General features: G+C 36.9%; 1 protein-coding gene and 1 long non-coding RNA gene across 3 annotated transcripts in view; one reads left to right on the top strand and one right to left on the bottom strand.

Moving 5' to 3' along the window:
- ubr2 (ubiquitin protein ligase E3 component n-recognin 2) overlaps positions 1–16478 on the bottom strand; it is a 44409-nt gene extending 27931 nt beyond the window's left edge. For both annotated transcript variants that reach the window (XM_082154595.1, XM_082154596.1), the window contains exons 1-10: positions 16323–16478; positions 10315–10574; positions 7757–7835; positions 6834–6944; positions 5721–5851; positions 5369–5507; positions 5203–5265; positions 4102–4222; positions 3692–3799; positions 738–826 (exon numbers count right to left, since the gene is read on the bottom strand). In XM_082154595.1, coding sequence (XP_082010721.1) covers positions 738–826; positions 3692–3799; positions 4102–4222; positions 5203–5265; positions 5369–5507; positions 5721–5851; positions 6834–6944; positions 7757–7835; positions 10315–10574; positions 16323–16406 — 1185 coding nt within the window. In that variant the 5' untranslated portion in view covers positions 16407–16478. The remainder of the gene's footprint in view (positions 1–737; positions 827–3691; positions 3800–4101; positions 4223–5202; positions 5266–5368; positions 5508–5720; positions 5852–6833; positions 6945–7756; positions 7836–10314; positions 10575–16322) is intronic.
- LOC309487125 overlaps positions 1–17163 on the top strand; it is a 149931-nt gene that overhangs the window by 100832 nt on the left and 31936 nt on the right. The window lies entirely within an intron of this gene.

The raw sequence follows: 17163 nt of genomic DNA, 5'->3' as shown, positions 1-17163 counted from the left end.
TAACTTTGAGCCAGAACGTTCCTCCAACATCATGTACTCTAAAAACAATACTTAAAGGTATAGCTCACCCAAAAATGAAAAAGCTTTCATAATTACTCTCCCTCATTCCAAACTAATGAGGTTTGTTCTTGAGTGTCAGGAGAGATTGGGTGATATATTTATGTGCTCCACCATGTAGTGTGTTCATCAAAGTTTATATGTGATCTGTTCATCATGTGTCTCTAAAAAAAGTTTTTAAGAACTTTTTGAAGTTTTCTTCATTAGTGTTGAATAAAAGTCTTTTGGGTTGGGAATGACATGAGGGTGAGCAATTGTTGACACATTGTAAATTTTTGGGTGAACTGTTCCTTTAACATACAGGTTGTCATGGAATCCCAGAAAGCATAAAGCATGTGGCAATATGTTACATTTATGCTATTTTTGCTTTATGAATTCAACAAATTGTAATGTTTTTTTTCTCCTGACTCCATTCCTCAGTAAGCATGAGAATGTACGTGAGAATGCTGGTGGGCAAACGCACCAACGTTTCACCACTTTTTGGGGCTTCATGGCATACAGAGATAAAGTTGTGGGCTATACTACAGAAACTTCCTATCTTGAGATTTGAAAAGTTGTATTTGTTAAGTGAAACTACCACGGTTAGTAAGCAGATAGATTAGGATGTTTCTGTAATACAGTGCCTGATGTTTTTCTGTCAATCAATATAAGGACTGTGTCATTGTGAATGGAAGTCTTACCCTCGCAAACTGGATTGCAAAAAGTTTCTTGTACTTTGGATCCATGAGTAGGCTGCTCATAAAGAGCTGGTGGTAAACATTTCTCGCTCCTGCAGGAAACACAAGGTTAGGTACAGCATGAGCTTAACTGGCAGAATCTCAAGAACATGTCTCAGTCATATCTTATCCCCCAAAACAAAAGAAACAAACAAGACATTACGGACACACTTTATTTTAAGAGCTCCTTGTTACAGCGTGATTATACAAGTAAGCACTGTATTATTAAGTAATATTAATCTATAACAAGTACTTGTGGGGTTAGAGTTGGAATTAGGGATTAGTTTAGGGTCAGTTGCTTGTAATTATGCATAATCTACTGTTATTACTATGTAATGTACAAAGTACATGTAATATATATAACAAGGTCACTGTAAACTAGAGTGTTTCCCAAATTGCATTTTGATTTAAGGAAATTTATATGATCGATTTTTTTTTTTTTTTTCATGACAATTAATCCCATTTCCATCCCAATCCTCATTAATGTAGTGCAGTAAAACCGTATTGTTATTCATATAATAATGTTTTATGTTGATTTAAAATATTGTATTGCAGGATATTTTTAATAAGGTGAATGTAAAGACACGCAACTGAGAATAATAATAATAATGAAAAAACAAAACAAAGACACATTACAGTAAAGAGACTTTAGAGGAAGTCATTAAATGTCACAATGCAAATACATTTTAAAGTGCCACATTATGCTTTTTCAAACATAACCTTTCATGCCGAGTGTAATACAGCTGTTTGTGAATGTAAAGGGTCTGCAAAGATTTAAAGATCAAAGTGCACAACAAATAAAGTTATTATTGGGTCTCATTCACTAATAATTGTGTGGATTATTTAGGATTTGCACGAACAGGACAAAATATAGTCAAGATGATATAATATAATATAATATAATATAAGATGATATAATATAATATAATATAATATAATATAATATAGTTCTTTCTGGTTCTCGAATCGCACTGGCTGAGAGCCTTTTCCAAATATGTGAGCAACATAAAATCATAGTGCCTATTTTACAATTTGTTAGCCGCTTTGGCAGACGCGAGCTCCAGCGCTCATGTTCCCGCAGAGAACAGCGTCATCTCAGACAGTGCTTCAGGAACTTACTGCTGGCTCTTAAGCAGATAGATAGTGATTAAACATGAGATATAATTCATTTGGGGTATATCAAACAGGCAATCAGTCGTATTATTCTATTACTTGTTCTGGAGCAAATCGATTTTGGTTGACGGGAAAATTAAGATTCATAACTTTATATATTTCTCTATATATTTAAGCTATACTTAAATCCTGTACTAGAGCACTGCTTTTGTATGTTTGACTGAATTGTTTGTTTGTGTTTATTTCCTATTTTCCGATTGTTGTTAATTTAAATGTTGTTTAATAAATATTATTTTACATAAATATGCCATATTTTGCTTCAGTGAAATTTACATTATTACGCCATTAGATGGCAGCAAAAACTGTCTTTATGATCGAGTCAGAACAAGTTGTTTTAGCGATGTCATGGGAAGGACAAAGACGAACATATCACTTTCGTCAGCGGATATTAAAACAGATTTTTTGGATTTAATATTATGGACATCGACCTGAAGAATGAAAGCTATATCAGGTGCAGGTAATACACTTGTTTAGTCGATCTCTCTTTCATAATGCCATAATACTGTACTCTACATAATACAATAAGCTTCAATGAAGCAACTCGACGTTCCTTCATTACTAGATCTAAAGTGACGTTTCAGAGTTAGTAACGGAGGCTCGGGCGCAACTGTCAAACTATCAATTTGAGATTTTAATCCGTAGTGGAAGGAAGTAGTTCTGCACAAGAGATTTGTTTAAAGACACTCCGTTGTTGTTTCTAATTTACTCTCGTGTATAAACACAATATCACACTCGAAGCCGTGTGATATGCTGATACACAGCCATATTGCACTGCTACTCATGTGATATTGCTCATATAATAAAATCATGTTAAGATGAAATATGTGATCCTGGCCCACAAAACCTGGATCACATGGGTCCATTTTTTTGAAATTGAGATTTATACATCATCTAAAAGCTGAATAAATAAGCCTTCCATTGACGTATGGCTTGATAGGACAATATTTGGTCGAGATAAAACTCGAGGGTGCAAAAAAATCGAAACATTGAGAAAATCGCCTTTAAAGTTGTCCATTTATGTTCGCGATTGTGCAGCAGTCACTCACTAAAATAATGTTTTATATATTTACGGTAGGAAATTTACAAAATATCTTCATGGAACATGATCTTTGCTTAATATCCTACAGATTTTTGGCCTAAAAGAAAAATACAATGTATTGTTGGTTATTGTCCCAAATACCTGTGTGACATGTGACTGGTTTTGTGATCCAGGGTCACATATAACTTCCTAACACGATTATAAGGCCACACAGAGAAAGTGTTTTTTGTGTATGTGTGTTTTAGTTGTTCCTAATGTCTTTGTAAATTTAGAATACATTTTAGAACCAAATGTTTTTGGTGAATCATGATTTGTCCATGAAAAGAGCAGAGGGAGCTCTTAGTGAGGAGGGGTTTAGAGAGACTCAATCCATTATCGAACCGTTTCAGGCGCTGAGAGAAAAGAGGTGATGCTGCAATGTATATTAAGAGAAATGTTTTTTGTTGTTTGACCTTGGATGCATGTAAACCTATTGTAGGAGACTCCAAAACTAAACTAGGACCTTTTAAAATAGCATAATAGGGGCAACTTTAATTCTAAAATTCTAAAATATGCCCAATTTTTCCTGTTATACACAACTTGTTAATTTGTTTATTTTGAGGTGACCTGTCAGAGGGAAATGTCATCATGTCACTCACTGTGCCGTGTGTTTCTGCAGTGCTGCATTATCTCAGGAGAGCTGATGTCAGCACACACATTCACTCACCTTTCCACATCTTGGAGTCACAGAGCATGAGCGTGTCCACTAGAGAAGAGTTCTCTCCCTCCGGCCCGCGCTGCAGTCCCACCTGACACAGGATCCTCCTCAGAGCATCTGCTGGGCGACAGTAACACACTCAGGCACTGATTCACTACAGCAGAAGCAGATGCAAACGCTGACTCAGAACACACTGCTCTATTAAACACGCGAAACTGATGAAAGATTACTGGAATCATAGCAAAATAGCTAAACAGCTGTGAAATCCAAACGTATGGTAATTGCTAAATGGAGGAGATTAGAAAGTTTGGTTTCGCACAAGACAAAGCAGAAATTTAATATGACTTCTACAGAAGTGATTACAAGGAAAGGGAAACGACAAAAGAAAGGAAATGAGACAGAAAGATGCAGAGACAGACCTGAGTATCTGATGATTTGGCCGAGCCAGTTGAGAGCTTTGAGCGCAAAACACTGATGAGCCACTATAGAGGAGTGCATGACCTGAACCCGCAGAGGTTTCGTCTGACGGCTCGTGTTCCTCTGCAAAACATGTGTTCACAAACAAACTACATTTACAACAACCATTAATGATGCTAAAGTGTCGTGAATAGTCGCCAAAGAAAATATGACTGCTTAGTAAAAGTCCATTATTTACAGAAAAAGTTCAACCAAAGTTAAAGTTTTCATTTGATTGAGCTGAAAACAGAAAATAGTTCTAGAAAAAAAGTTAAAAATCAACCAATTCATCAAATGTATTTAATAATGAACACTCAAATAAGAAAAAAAGTTGTAATTTAAATGGCACAAGAAAATATTATTATTAACTTTTTATTATGATTTACTCAAGTTCGTTAAAATAAACAATTAAACAGTGGATATAATAAAATGTTTTTATAAAATATTTATTCAAACAAGAGCTATATTAAATAACGGAGACATCACTAACTGGGTAAGTAAAAATATGATGAATATGTATTATAGTGCAATATACATATCAAAATGCTCCTCTCTTAAAGAGTTTTTTTTTTCTAGTTGGCTATCAAGCGGTGGACACTGAATGGCTTTCCTAAGGTAAATAAAACATTACAAGATGTTTTACTGATGTCTCTTCACAGTTGAAACTGATTGAGTGATTAAATGAGACATGTTAAGGTGTACTGTTTCTTTCCACATACCTTCTGATGTTCATTCATGTGATATAACTAGTAGTAAAGAGGAAGAGATGATTGGTTCATGTGCCGCTTGAACTGAAGCGAGCATCAAATGCTATTTATTGTATGGATTTTGGGATAAAACTGTCAGATATGTAAGCTGACACTTTTGATGCATCAATGATAATAGCGATGTTTGTCTAAGCAAACAACTAACAATCTTGTTTGACCATGTGTCATAGCCAGGTGCTGAAATATGCAAATTTTCTTCATAAAACTTAAATGAATGCCTTAGCTAACAAGAAAAAGTTCTCAGTAAAAAGAGTAAAAAACCCAAACTGATGAGATTTGTGATTGCAGAACACTTACCACGATAACAGATTTGGCCTGCTCACAAAACTGAAAGTCCCCGAAGCGAACAGACTTCCTGCCCTGAATACGGTGAACAGAAGTAATCAGTGAACAGAAGCTAGAGCCTTCAGCCTGAACTGTGGCTCTGGCAGGTGAGCTAACGGCGGGTTAAGCTGGCACTTACATCTCTGTCCACGGTGGTGGCGAAACTGACGGCCTCCTTCTGGGTGCAGTTCACAGCTTTCTGTAGTGTGTAGATGACCTGCTCGTACGTGTGGACCTCATCATTGAACAGCATGCAGTAGTACGTGTCTCCACGGGCCCTTCAGAAGAAAATAAGCAAGTTACACATCTCCTAATATACTAACATGCAGCTTTCAAAAACATCACATGCATGATGGACGATCATGAGGGTCTAGAATGGGTTTCTCTCCCACCCAAATGCTAAAAATTGTGTCTTCTGATTGGGGAAAAAATATTTAAGGGACATGTCATCACATGACTTAAAGCTATGAGTGATTATATATATATCTTACGGTGGCTCGAGGCCTTCAGGTAGCTCGTCTTCTTTGTCCCAGGTGAGCATGTCCACAGCGTATTTGAGAATGATGGCGAAAACATTATACGTGCGAGCGATCATCTCCGCAGACAGATTAGCCAACGGATCCTGACAAACAAGATGGCTTGTTATTGTCAACTACAACTAATAAAATCATTTTCAGCAATTCAAATAAAAGCTGAAATGAGTTTAAATTATCCTAAACTGACTAAAACTGAAATTAAAATTAATTAAAGACATATATTAGAGACATTTAAAAATACAATAATAATTTAATTAATAATTAATCATTTTAATACTGTTATTTTACAGAAAAACAGTACAGAATTTACAGTACAACTACAATATTAATGTCTTAATTTCTGTGCTTTCCAACATTAAATCATAGAGCAGGGAGACCTTTTGTCTCTTTTATTGACAACATATCTCATTACAAATCATAGAAGATGGTTGGCGCATGTTGTTTTTAAAATGCAAGTTATAATCGACCCAAACGTACAGCGCTGTACAGAGTTTTGATGGACATACCGCATACAGAAGCAACCAATGCATGAAATAAAGGTATTAGAAAACACAGAATTTGCCGTTTGTTTAGTAACTGTTTTAGGCAATGCAGTCTCAGGTCGAACAGCACGGAAACCCATTTAAATACGGAAAAATCACATCCCTGATGACTTTGATGTGGTTCCATTAATGGTCCTTGAGCGTAAGCAGAATTGGGATCATTAAATGCCTCATTATTCCCATCCCTCCTGCTAAGACTATGTCACGGAGGAAGAGGTTTGTTTTTAACGCCACGCCAGCTTCTGTGGATATTTTCATGCCGAGTAAAATTCATGGTAAAACTACATCAGTTGTTTACAAATTATTTTTGCAAAAAACTATATTTGGTTTAACTTTGTTCAAAAGAGTTAACTGAATTAAAAAGTTTCTCACAGGGTTAAAATTAGCACAATTTAATAAAACATGGTTCAATGATAAAGAGTTTTGACAGAATATTTTGTTGGTTCTTCTCCTAGTATTAAAAACGTGTGTGTCATCCGGGAGCGGCCTGTTCTACAACGGGTCCACGGAGGAAGAGGGATCTTACCTTCTGGGAGCAGTCACTGATATTGGGCTCGTGTTTCTGACAGTAAGGGCCCTTCTTCCAGGCCTCTGTGTCGCCACAGTCACAAAAGCCTCCTCCTCCTGAGGTGGTCATCTACAGCGGGCACAAAGACAGCAGCACATGATCTCAAGTCTCCTATATCTGTCTACCTCACTGTCATGAGTCAACCTGCAACACACATGACTGTCTGCTCTAGTGTTCCTTAAAACAAACACACTTTTTTCACTTTTTTTTGATACCCTATAAAGCCTACTGTATTGTATTTGCTATGCACATTTCTATGGCCTCTAAATGATCAACATGATGATAAAAAATGTATTGAAAAACCTGTTGCGCACAATCTACTACATGCCTTCTGTCGTCTGATTGATACTTTATAGAAAGTAAAAGGCCTTTTAGTATAATTGTTAAAACATCCCACTTCAAATCATGGTTTACGAAGCTTTTTGCTGCGAGCAAGCTTTTGATCAGCTGGTGTCAAGGTGATTTTGGTATGAAGATGTCTCATTTCAAACAAAATGGTTACAAATATCAGTCATAGTTTAAACTGAAACTGTCCTTAAATTATAGGACAGTTAACTGTGTTAGATTGATTGTTTTCTCTTCACAGACACAACAGTCCCCTCAGTCCTGTAACCTTTACAAACAACTGTACCATGAGTCACAGCTCTCAGTTTTAAATGCTAAAAAAAGTTCCGGGTTGAGCCATAATAACAATCTTTACAGTGCACAGGATTTGAGCAGGACTTTCCTGTCAGGGAGAAGTCAGGGTCCGCGTGGCACCAGTGCAGACAGGTCCACACACTTGGTATTTGACACTTTCTCTGCGACTGTCACACCAACATGTTGACATACCCGAGTGAGATGTTTAAGACTGTTAAAGTGTGCATCTCGTTTCCTCTTACCCTGTAGCGATGCTCTTTGTGAACGCTGCCTAAGAAGCACTGCATACACAGCACACAGGTTGGATCGGCCGCACACTCCCTGAGATAAGGAGAAACAATATCAGATGTAAATGACTTCAACAGAAGGATAGCAGCTGTTAAAACCCCAGTGAGCTGCCTACAACAAACAGGTAGCAGAGACTGAGACACGGATGAAGGTTGTTATAAATGGTAGCAAAGTTATACTGCCATTAAGATTCCTCATGGCATACATCGTAAAGCATTCCCAGAATGCACTGCAACTGAATAGCTCTCTTGCTGCATCCCGATTCGCCTACTTATACTATACCCTAAAAGTATGTACTGTTCTTGTGAAGAAAATGTACATACTTTTAAGTGGATAGCAAAAGAGTAGGCAAGCTTTCTTCATAACCACATCTTTAACGGAGCGCTCAGTCACTTGCATCCTGTCAGCATTTAAACTGATGACAATCATCGTGTCAGGTCATTGTAACATTCAATTTAATTTAATTTCTTACAGTATCAGAGAGAAATGTAGCAGCACAACGTTGATCTGCCAGTCGTGGGTCTTTTTTATGCGGAGACTCTCCTCATGTGTTTGCATAATGAGTCATTTACAAGTTAATAACCAACGTGTCATTACAAAAAGTTCAATTTGAAGTTCTAACTTTTCATTTGATCTTGTTAATTCAAGGTTTATTTAACTGAACAATATTTGAAGGGTACAATAATGTTTTATTGATCTACTTATTAATAGCATTAAAAACAAACAAATGCCATTTATTTAATTATTTTGTTACATTATAAAATTAAACATAAAAATAGTTACAAATGGCAGCATTTGGGTTCCTTGCCACTATTTGGGTTCCTTGCCACTGTTGCTTAGTTGAGGACACATTTAGCAATATTATTGATTTGACAGCGTAGGATATACTAGTACTGATAGTATTGGCTAAGAAAGTGAACTGAGCTAGAACTGACATCACTGTTTTCTGCAGAGCTGCTTTATAGATGAACATTTCATATTTGATTAACTTTACATAGTTATTGAACTGAACTTAAATCAACATTGAACTGACTTTTCTCTTTAGAGATGCTTAAAAGCAGAATTGAAAAACTCCTGTTTATCACTGTAAAGCTGCTTTGAAACAGTCTGTATTGTATAAAGCGCTATGGAAATAAAAGTGACTTGACTTGCGCACGGATTTCAGACACAAACGGTTAGTGTACGAGATAAAAATACAAATAAAATAATCAGCCTTTTCATTTCAAAATCACTCTGCCATTTCAGAGCAAACATCAAGAAAGGATTTATTGAATATCGTGTAAAGGCTGAAAAATCATCAACAATATATAAACGCTATATGATTGTTATTGGTATTGTTTTAATCACCCAGCCCTAGTTGAATGAAGCTTTCTGAAGCTCCCTTGGCTGCACAAGATGTAGCCTATGTAGACAGCAAAGCAGATCACTGGGGTTTTGGATCAGAGCCAGTCACACATCACATGACAGGATTGTAAAAAGATCTGCACAAATTCTTAGGACGAAAGATATATTTCACACAACAATCACATCAGATTCCAGGATTGTAAAAAGATCTGCACAAATTCTTAGGATGCAAGATATATTTCACACAACAATCACGTCAGATTCCAGTCTCATAAAGCCAGCGTGATAAAGCATCGGGGATATGTGTGAGCCCTTTCATTTGTTTCTCAAAGACACAGAGCAGACTCCAGTCACCTCCGGCCTCTTAGCCGGCTTACTGTGATCTTGCCTAAAGGACTTAACCTAACAGCAAGCTGACCTAATTCAGCCAAGACTTCCCCGTCTGTGGGAACACGGTGACCCACACTATCCCAGGTCAGACGGCTACAGCAGCATACATGCATGGGGGAAATAAATAAATACATTATGACAGACAATCTAGGCAAAAGACGATGAGCAGCGCACAGAGCCATGATCACTAGTTTGAATGCCTTTGACATCAAACGAATTGAGAATAATTGTGGGTGCAGACTAGATGAGAATCAACACCCTTCTTTGGGAGGATCAGAAAGACAGGGTTCCCACAGCTTTGTTAACTTCAAATTCAAGGACTTTCCAGGTCCAATACCATCAAATTCAAGGACTTAATGTGGAGCCACATTTCAAGTGAGAGCAAGGTTACATCGTGTTACCTTGTAAGATACATTGTTACAGTTTTGCGTGCGTGGACGTCATGGCAACGTACAACACACAGTACCTCACGTGGGAAACACTTAACGTAACGCGTAAATGCGCGTAACTAACGTAAATCAAGCAAGCTAGTGTGCATAGGTCACGAGGTGATGGCGAAATAACACATTAGCGGACCGGAGGGAATCATTTATTCCAGAAAACTTCTTGCACAAAATAAATTCAAGCACTTTTCAAGGACATGCATCTGTGTGTGTTTATTTTCAAGAACTTTCCAGGGCCTTGACATTTCTATTTCAGATTGACAAACTTTCAGGGATTTCCAGGACCCGTGGGACCCCTGGAAAGAGAAGCTGATGATGAAGTGTTGACGGTGTACCTGCAGGAATACGTTGGCTCTCCCACTTTAAACACATGGCCACAGAGCTGTGAGGGCTGGTTGTTCTGCTCCAGCTTGGCCAATCCCACGGACGGCTCTTCCCCGCACAGGTACCACTCGAGCGGGCCCTGGAGCAGCAGCTGGGCCAGCAGATCCTCGTTCTGGGGGTTCAGGTTGGGGCCCAGGCAGTAGATCTTGGGGACGTAGCAAGCCAAGTGCTGGTACACCTCTTTGGGCAGGTTGCTCACCAGTAGCCATTTCTGTGGACGGATGGGTCAAATATTAGACACACACACACACAATAGGGCTGGGACAATACCTATCTCCCGATTCGATACTATCACGATACTTGGGTGCCGATGCGATATGTATTGCGATTCGATATTCCAATATATTGCGATTTTTTTAACACTAGACCATGGGGAAAAGTTAAATCATAAACTTATACAGACTGTACATGATGTATAAGATGAGTCATATTTATAAAAACATTCTGACTTTTATTTCAGAAGCATCATACAATACTACATTCTCTCTTGAATAAATCATAATAAATCATTTTTTTAAGTTTCTATCAAAAGCTGATTTACTCTTATTTTGATCGATATCGTAGACATCAGTGTTTATATTTGAACTTTTATCCAAGTACTTCTATGATAATTTGAACTATTGTATCACAGAAATAATGACACTATGAGGTTGAGAAGAGACTGCAGTTTCATGATCACTCTCTCTGGGTCACCGGCAACACAGATTTGAATGTTGCGATATGATTTTGTCAAAGGTTTAATAGACAGATGAAATGGAAGATGATCGCGTGAGTGTTTGAAATTGAGATCAGTCTTTTAAAGATGAATCGTGCAGCTCTACTGTCTTATCTCTCTCTCTCAGTATATGAGTAGCGCGAGTGCTTTTCAGTGCTTTCAGTCTCGCGTCGCTTTCACACGTCCACTTGAAAGGGATGTTACGTCACTTTAACACTCATAGATAACGACACATTTCATCCTCTGCAATGCTATACCATCCGGTTTAAAATGTCTGTTTAAAGGAAATGTGAATAAGGAGACTGTGAGTCTCAGACCTGATGTTGCAATTAAAGGAGTTACTATTACTGATAGAAGATGGAATAATTACTTTATTAGGACATGGTTGCTGCCAAAAAAATATTGCATAAATAAGGTCAGAGAAGTACATTTTAAAAGACTTAATCTGGTGTTCCCAGTTCAAACTCCTCCTCTTAGGTTTCGTACTGATGTAGATGTTAAACGTGATTTCTGTGGGACTGAGAAAGAAAATGTTGTCCACTGTTTTAATTGCATTTATAGCTAAATGTTTTGGGTAGATTTTGAATGTTTTCTTTGTAAATGCTTAGGGATGAAAGCTTACTTTTCTGAAAAGATGTCTTTTTTTATCTTAATAGACAAATATTACCACCAAATGTGGCCTTTATTGTTAATCTCTGTTTAATTATGGGGAAATACCATATACACAAACAAAAATGGGCTAAAGGAAAACCCAACTCTTTGTTATTTCAGATAGAAATGAAAAATTATATTGAGTTACTAATTGGGTTGAAAAATAGTAAAGCAAAACATAATAGGTCTTTATGTGAAGCTTTTATGCTATTTATGATTATCTCATACCTGTTCCTTTTCTTTTTATATTATATTATTTTCTTTTTTGATCTTTTTATTTTAGTTGTATTATTATTATTATTATTTTAATGACACTATATTTTATTTTCATTTGTTGTCATGTATAATTATTCATTTTTTTTAAATATTATTTTTGTATAATATTTATTGTCATGTTTATTATTTGTATGTGACTGGCATTCAAAAATATTTCATCCTCTGTTGGAACAAAAGTGGCTAACTTATGTCAACCTCGTCTATAAGCAAGGACGAAAAATTTAAGCTATTTCATTTGAATTACATCGATTCTGTAATAAAAGAAAATAGATTTTAAAATCGTAATTTTTTTTTTTTTTTTTTACGCGATAGCTAGGTGAATCGCTTTTTTCTCCAAGCCCTAACACAACTGTCTGAATATTAGAAATGCAGCCTTTTACTTTAATAATTTTAAATTAATTTACTTCATAAATGCTACAGTGTGAAAGCAGACACTGAGATAAAAAAACAAAACAATGGCAAGGTAAATAGATCAGTGGACAAAGGTCAGGTCTGAAAGGAACACTAGTCGTCAGTGTTTGACTGCGTTTCTGCATCCACTGGTTTATATTTGCATGAGCTTACAGGACAACCAGTTATTTAAAACATTTCTCAACAAAGTTTATATGTAGCGAGTAACTAGGCAGAACACAATGTTTGTTCTAGAAGTGTGAGGGTAGAGCTGCACGATTCTGGATACATTGAGAATCACGTCATTGTTATTCGATTTTTATTTTTCAAACTCAGATCAAGATTCTCCAACATCTAAACAAAATAACAATTTACAAGAGGTTCTGACAAAATATGAATTGCTGAGGTATACTTAAAATGTTTAATTAATCTGAAATATTTAAAACACTCGGTTTGAATGAATGATTCAATGACTCATTCAAACACGTTTCATAACTGGATGAATCAGCGTTTTTGAACGATTCTGACAAATACATGTTTTCACTTGTCGGTGACATAAAGATGTAATCGATATAATCGTTATTTGAACCACCAAGTTACTTTAAATCTGGGGTTTGCTCTAATTCGATCGCTACCGTAGACATCAGTGTTTCTATCTGAAATATAAACTTTTATCCCAGTTCTTCTGTGATAGAATATTTGTAAGGCAGAAATAATGATACGGTGAGGTTGAAAAGACTTAAACATGACACCAGCTCTCTTTGGGCCAGCAGCAGCGTGAACACACATCTGAATGTTGCAGTGTGTTTCGTCAAAGGTTTAATAGACAGAACAGGTTTAAAGGTTTAAAACAGGGGTTTTCAACTGGTTCTGTGCCAGGGACCACCATTCTGACTAACAAGTAATCGGCAGCCCGCTATTGTGTGTGTCTGTGTGTGTACTGTGTTGATTCCTTTGTCAGATAGCACAGTCAGACGTTGAAATGAGGAAATGGCATAAAAAAATTAAAATAAAAAAAGAGTTTGTCATGTCATTTTGCTGTGTTCTGAACCTATTCACGGCTCCATCAACATTTCATGCCAAATCGCTATATTTCCTTGTTTAAAATGTACTGCAAGATGCAGTTTCTTTCCAAATCGCGATAAGCGCCAAACCTATTTTTAGCCTAAATGCGATACATCCTCTCGACTAATCAGAATTCTCTCTCTCTCACCCTCAAATCACTCGCGCGTATCGCGCCAGACGCTCAATTTGCCTCATTCGCGCGACCGCGCGCACTAAACGCCTCATTCGCGCTGCAGGACCTCCAGATATGCGCGTAAACGCGTCTTTACATTGACTTGACATGAAAATCACTTGCGCCAGACGCTCTATTTGCGTTTGGTGTGAACGCTACTCACTCACTCACTCACTCACTCACTCAAGGTCATGTTGTGATTTGTTTTATGTAAAGCGGACAATGGTTCTACTTTTTATGGGTTCGACACTTTACTGAATGTCAATGTATTTATTACTGACTGACTTGCCTTTTTTTAAAGAAAAACTTTTTTTTTATGGAAAAAAGGTGATTTTAAAAGTGAAATTACGTAGGCTGGAATGCATGTCACGGACCACATGCAATGCCGCCGCGGACCACCAGGGGGCCGCGGACCACCGGTTGAAAACCCCTGGTTTAAAAGATTGCGTGGGTGTTCGAATCGAGATCTCAATCTTTTAACCATTAATCGTGCAGCTCTATGGTGAGACCAAATTAAATATATGTGGTTTTATTTTCTAGATTATACAGCAGACATTACAATATGGATATTGTTGGTGGAAATTACATTAAATAAACATTTAATAAAATTAATTTCATCTGATTATTTTTCATTTTATTTAGAAGTTTGCAAACATGTTGATTACTAGAAAATTCACAACACAGAGTGAAATTTTTTACTAAAATGGTTGTTTTTATTAATATTCAAGCATCACAGACAATGGCAGACAAGGCAGCTCTGGCATAATGCCAATACCACTTCTACAAAAGACTTAGTTTCTTTACAGTTATTGAGCATTAATGCTTTACAGCATTTGACATGCCTAAATTACCAACAAAAAAAGGTATCGGCACCGAATTACCGGTTAAAAGGTGAACGGTACGCGACCCTAGTGATGGGATGAGTGGTTCATGTGAGCTTGAACTGAGATATTACAGTGATCTGTCAAACCGTATTAAAGAGCACCAAAATTACTTTATTGTAATTTCATAATAAAATCAACAGAATTTTTAAGATGTAAGATGTGATTTTTAAGATCATATTAAAAGTAACAAAGCTTTTTGCGATTATGGGATGGCAGGCACGCTGCAAATGTTTAGTGAAGTTTTGTTCACACATCAACAGAAAGCAGCACAGACTAAAAGATTTTAGATTTAAAAACCATACCATTACTGATTAAAATCAAGAAATTAATACAATCTAGAGCAAGTGTCCAACACATCTGACATGTTTAACTGTTGTAATCTAAGATGATGGGGAATATGGTTTGTGTAACAAACACAATATTAGCTATGTAATAACATGGTCAAGGCTAATCATGTTAATTCAGTTACGTGTCTGACGTTGTAGAGAGCGATTCATAAAATGCATTACCATTATGAAATGAAACATCTAAATGTAGACGAGTCTGTATGAGTGAGTGGAGGCGGGGCTCATTTGCATATTCATGTATCTGCGTATACTAATTGGCACAAAAAAAAATGATGCATGCCTTAGATTAGAAGAAATGTAGGAAGCTCACTAGGTTTTAGTGTGCAATTCTGACATAATTTATTCCTAAAGAAAATGCTAATAACAACCTATCTGATGTCCAACAGCAGGTATGTGCCACAATTCACATGCTAAAAGGAAACACAGGGATTACATATGTACAGTAAGCGGAACTTGGCAGTCTCTGTGACTGTCTACATCGACCTACTAACCTGGATTTAGTGCTAGAGAACATATAGCCAAACAATCCAGCAACTCTGTTCAGACAATTCACCATATGCATGAGTTGATTTGAGATTGCCAATCAGATTGTAGTTTTATCGCTATAGACCTATAACACAAAATGATCCATGTTTCCATGCGTATGGAGATTAATAGAGTCTAATATAGCAAGGATAATGTGCACTGCTGTCGTTCAGTCTATCAGACAACACAAACCAAGACAAACTGAGGTATTGTATGTGGTTTTAAATAGCCACCGTGTGTGCTACATTGTAAAAACAAACCTACTTGTGTTTAACCGATAGATGTGGCATGGAAATATAGTGGGTAAGCCGATATGCAAAAATGAAAAACAAACATGTAACTAGAATATCTCAAATAAATGAATGTTTAGTTTGTTAACCACAACATTCTTCAACACCTGCTGTTCAGCTAAAAAAAATACAGATCATTCTAATGTTTTTACAGGAATGCAGAAAATCTAGGCTACACAAATAGACAGGCTCAGTTTGCTTGTCTAAATCAGTTTAAACAGCGTGTCAAAAGAGCTGTCCGTGAAACTATGTTATTAGAAGAACGCAAAACCGTTAAGATATTGAACAAAGCCAGTGTTGTTTTTATCCAACTCTTGACAGATCTCTTTAAAAGCTCATTTCTTTGTAAGCAAAGCCATAAGCTAAACACCATATGCGAGAAATTAAAGCATTTATAACGTGTAGATATATTACAGAAATACATGTGTAAACAGACTGTTAAATGCGTGTTTTGGAGCTTGAGTTGTGAAAATTTCACAGGCTAGCTTGTTAGCGCGTTAGCAGGACAACACTCATCAAAACAACCCGAGATGAGGAGAGAGAAAAACAGAAAATTCCTCGCCCTCGCATCGATTTCCGCAAACAAATATATATAATTCATCAGGATAGGGCATTTGGAGAGTCTTAATGAAACTGTCGCTTACCGCAGCGGTGTCCTTTGCGGAGAAATTGAGGAATTCGCTACACAGAGCGGACGGTGCATCGCGATCAGTCTCGGCCGCCGCCATCTTTCCTTCAGTGCCCAGCAGCAGAAGCAGAGGTGCCAGTGAGGGAACCGGAAACCAGCCCTACTTCCGTTCCGTCACAAACCTGGAAAACTTTTCTGCTGACTAATGGAAAAGTATGGTCTGTGTCCCTGTGGTTGCCTCGGTGACAAGTCACGATAGTAGCCAGCCACTCCTTCAAGTTCTCACAGGTTTTACCAAATCATCTGGTGTTTTCAAAGGAAATGAGTTGTCCTTCCAAACACTGTATGCTGTTATTTCTCTAATAAACTCCCTACGTAGGCAGTATTTTAAGGTTCATAGAGGTGGTCATGATGTGAAGGCTGTTCTAGTGCATTTTTGCAACATCATTATGCAGTTATTTTCCAATCACCCATAGGCCAATTTGATCTATCAGTGATGCCAAACCTGGCACAACATCACATTTTTTAATCTGAACACAGTAGCCTAAGACTATTAGTGAATATGAATAATAATGGCATGTTCTTTCTGTTCCTCCTGATGAAATATTATAACTATTTAAAGAAAATAATTTATTCCTGTGATCAAAGCAGATTTTTCAGCATCATTTCTTCAGTCTTCAGTGTCACATGATCCTTCAGAAATCATTCTAATATATGCATTTGCAGCTCAAGAAACAATCATGTGACACTGAAGACTGGAGTAATGGTGCTGCAAATTCAGCTTTAATCACAATAATAGGCCTACTTTACATTTTACAATATATTAACATAGAAAGCATTTATTTGAAATTGCAATA

Source organism: Leuciscus leuciscus, assembly GCF_965113295.1.
Source record: "Leuciscus leuciscus genome assembly, chromosome: 22".
In the NCBI taxonomy this organism is placed as follows: domain Eukaryota; kingdom Metazoa; phylum Chordata; class Actinopteri; order Cypriniformes; family Leuciscidae; genus Leuciscus; species Leuciscus leuciscus.
This window is presented reverse-complemented; position numbering and strand designations above follow the sequence as displayed.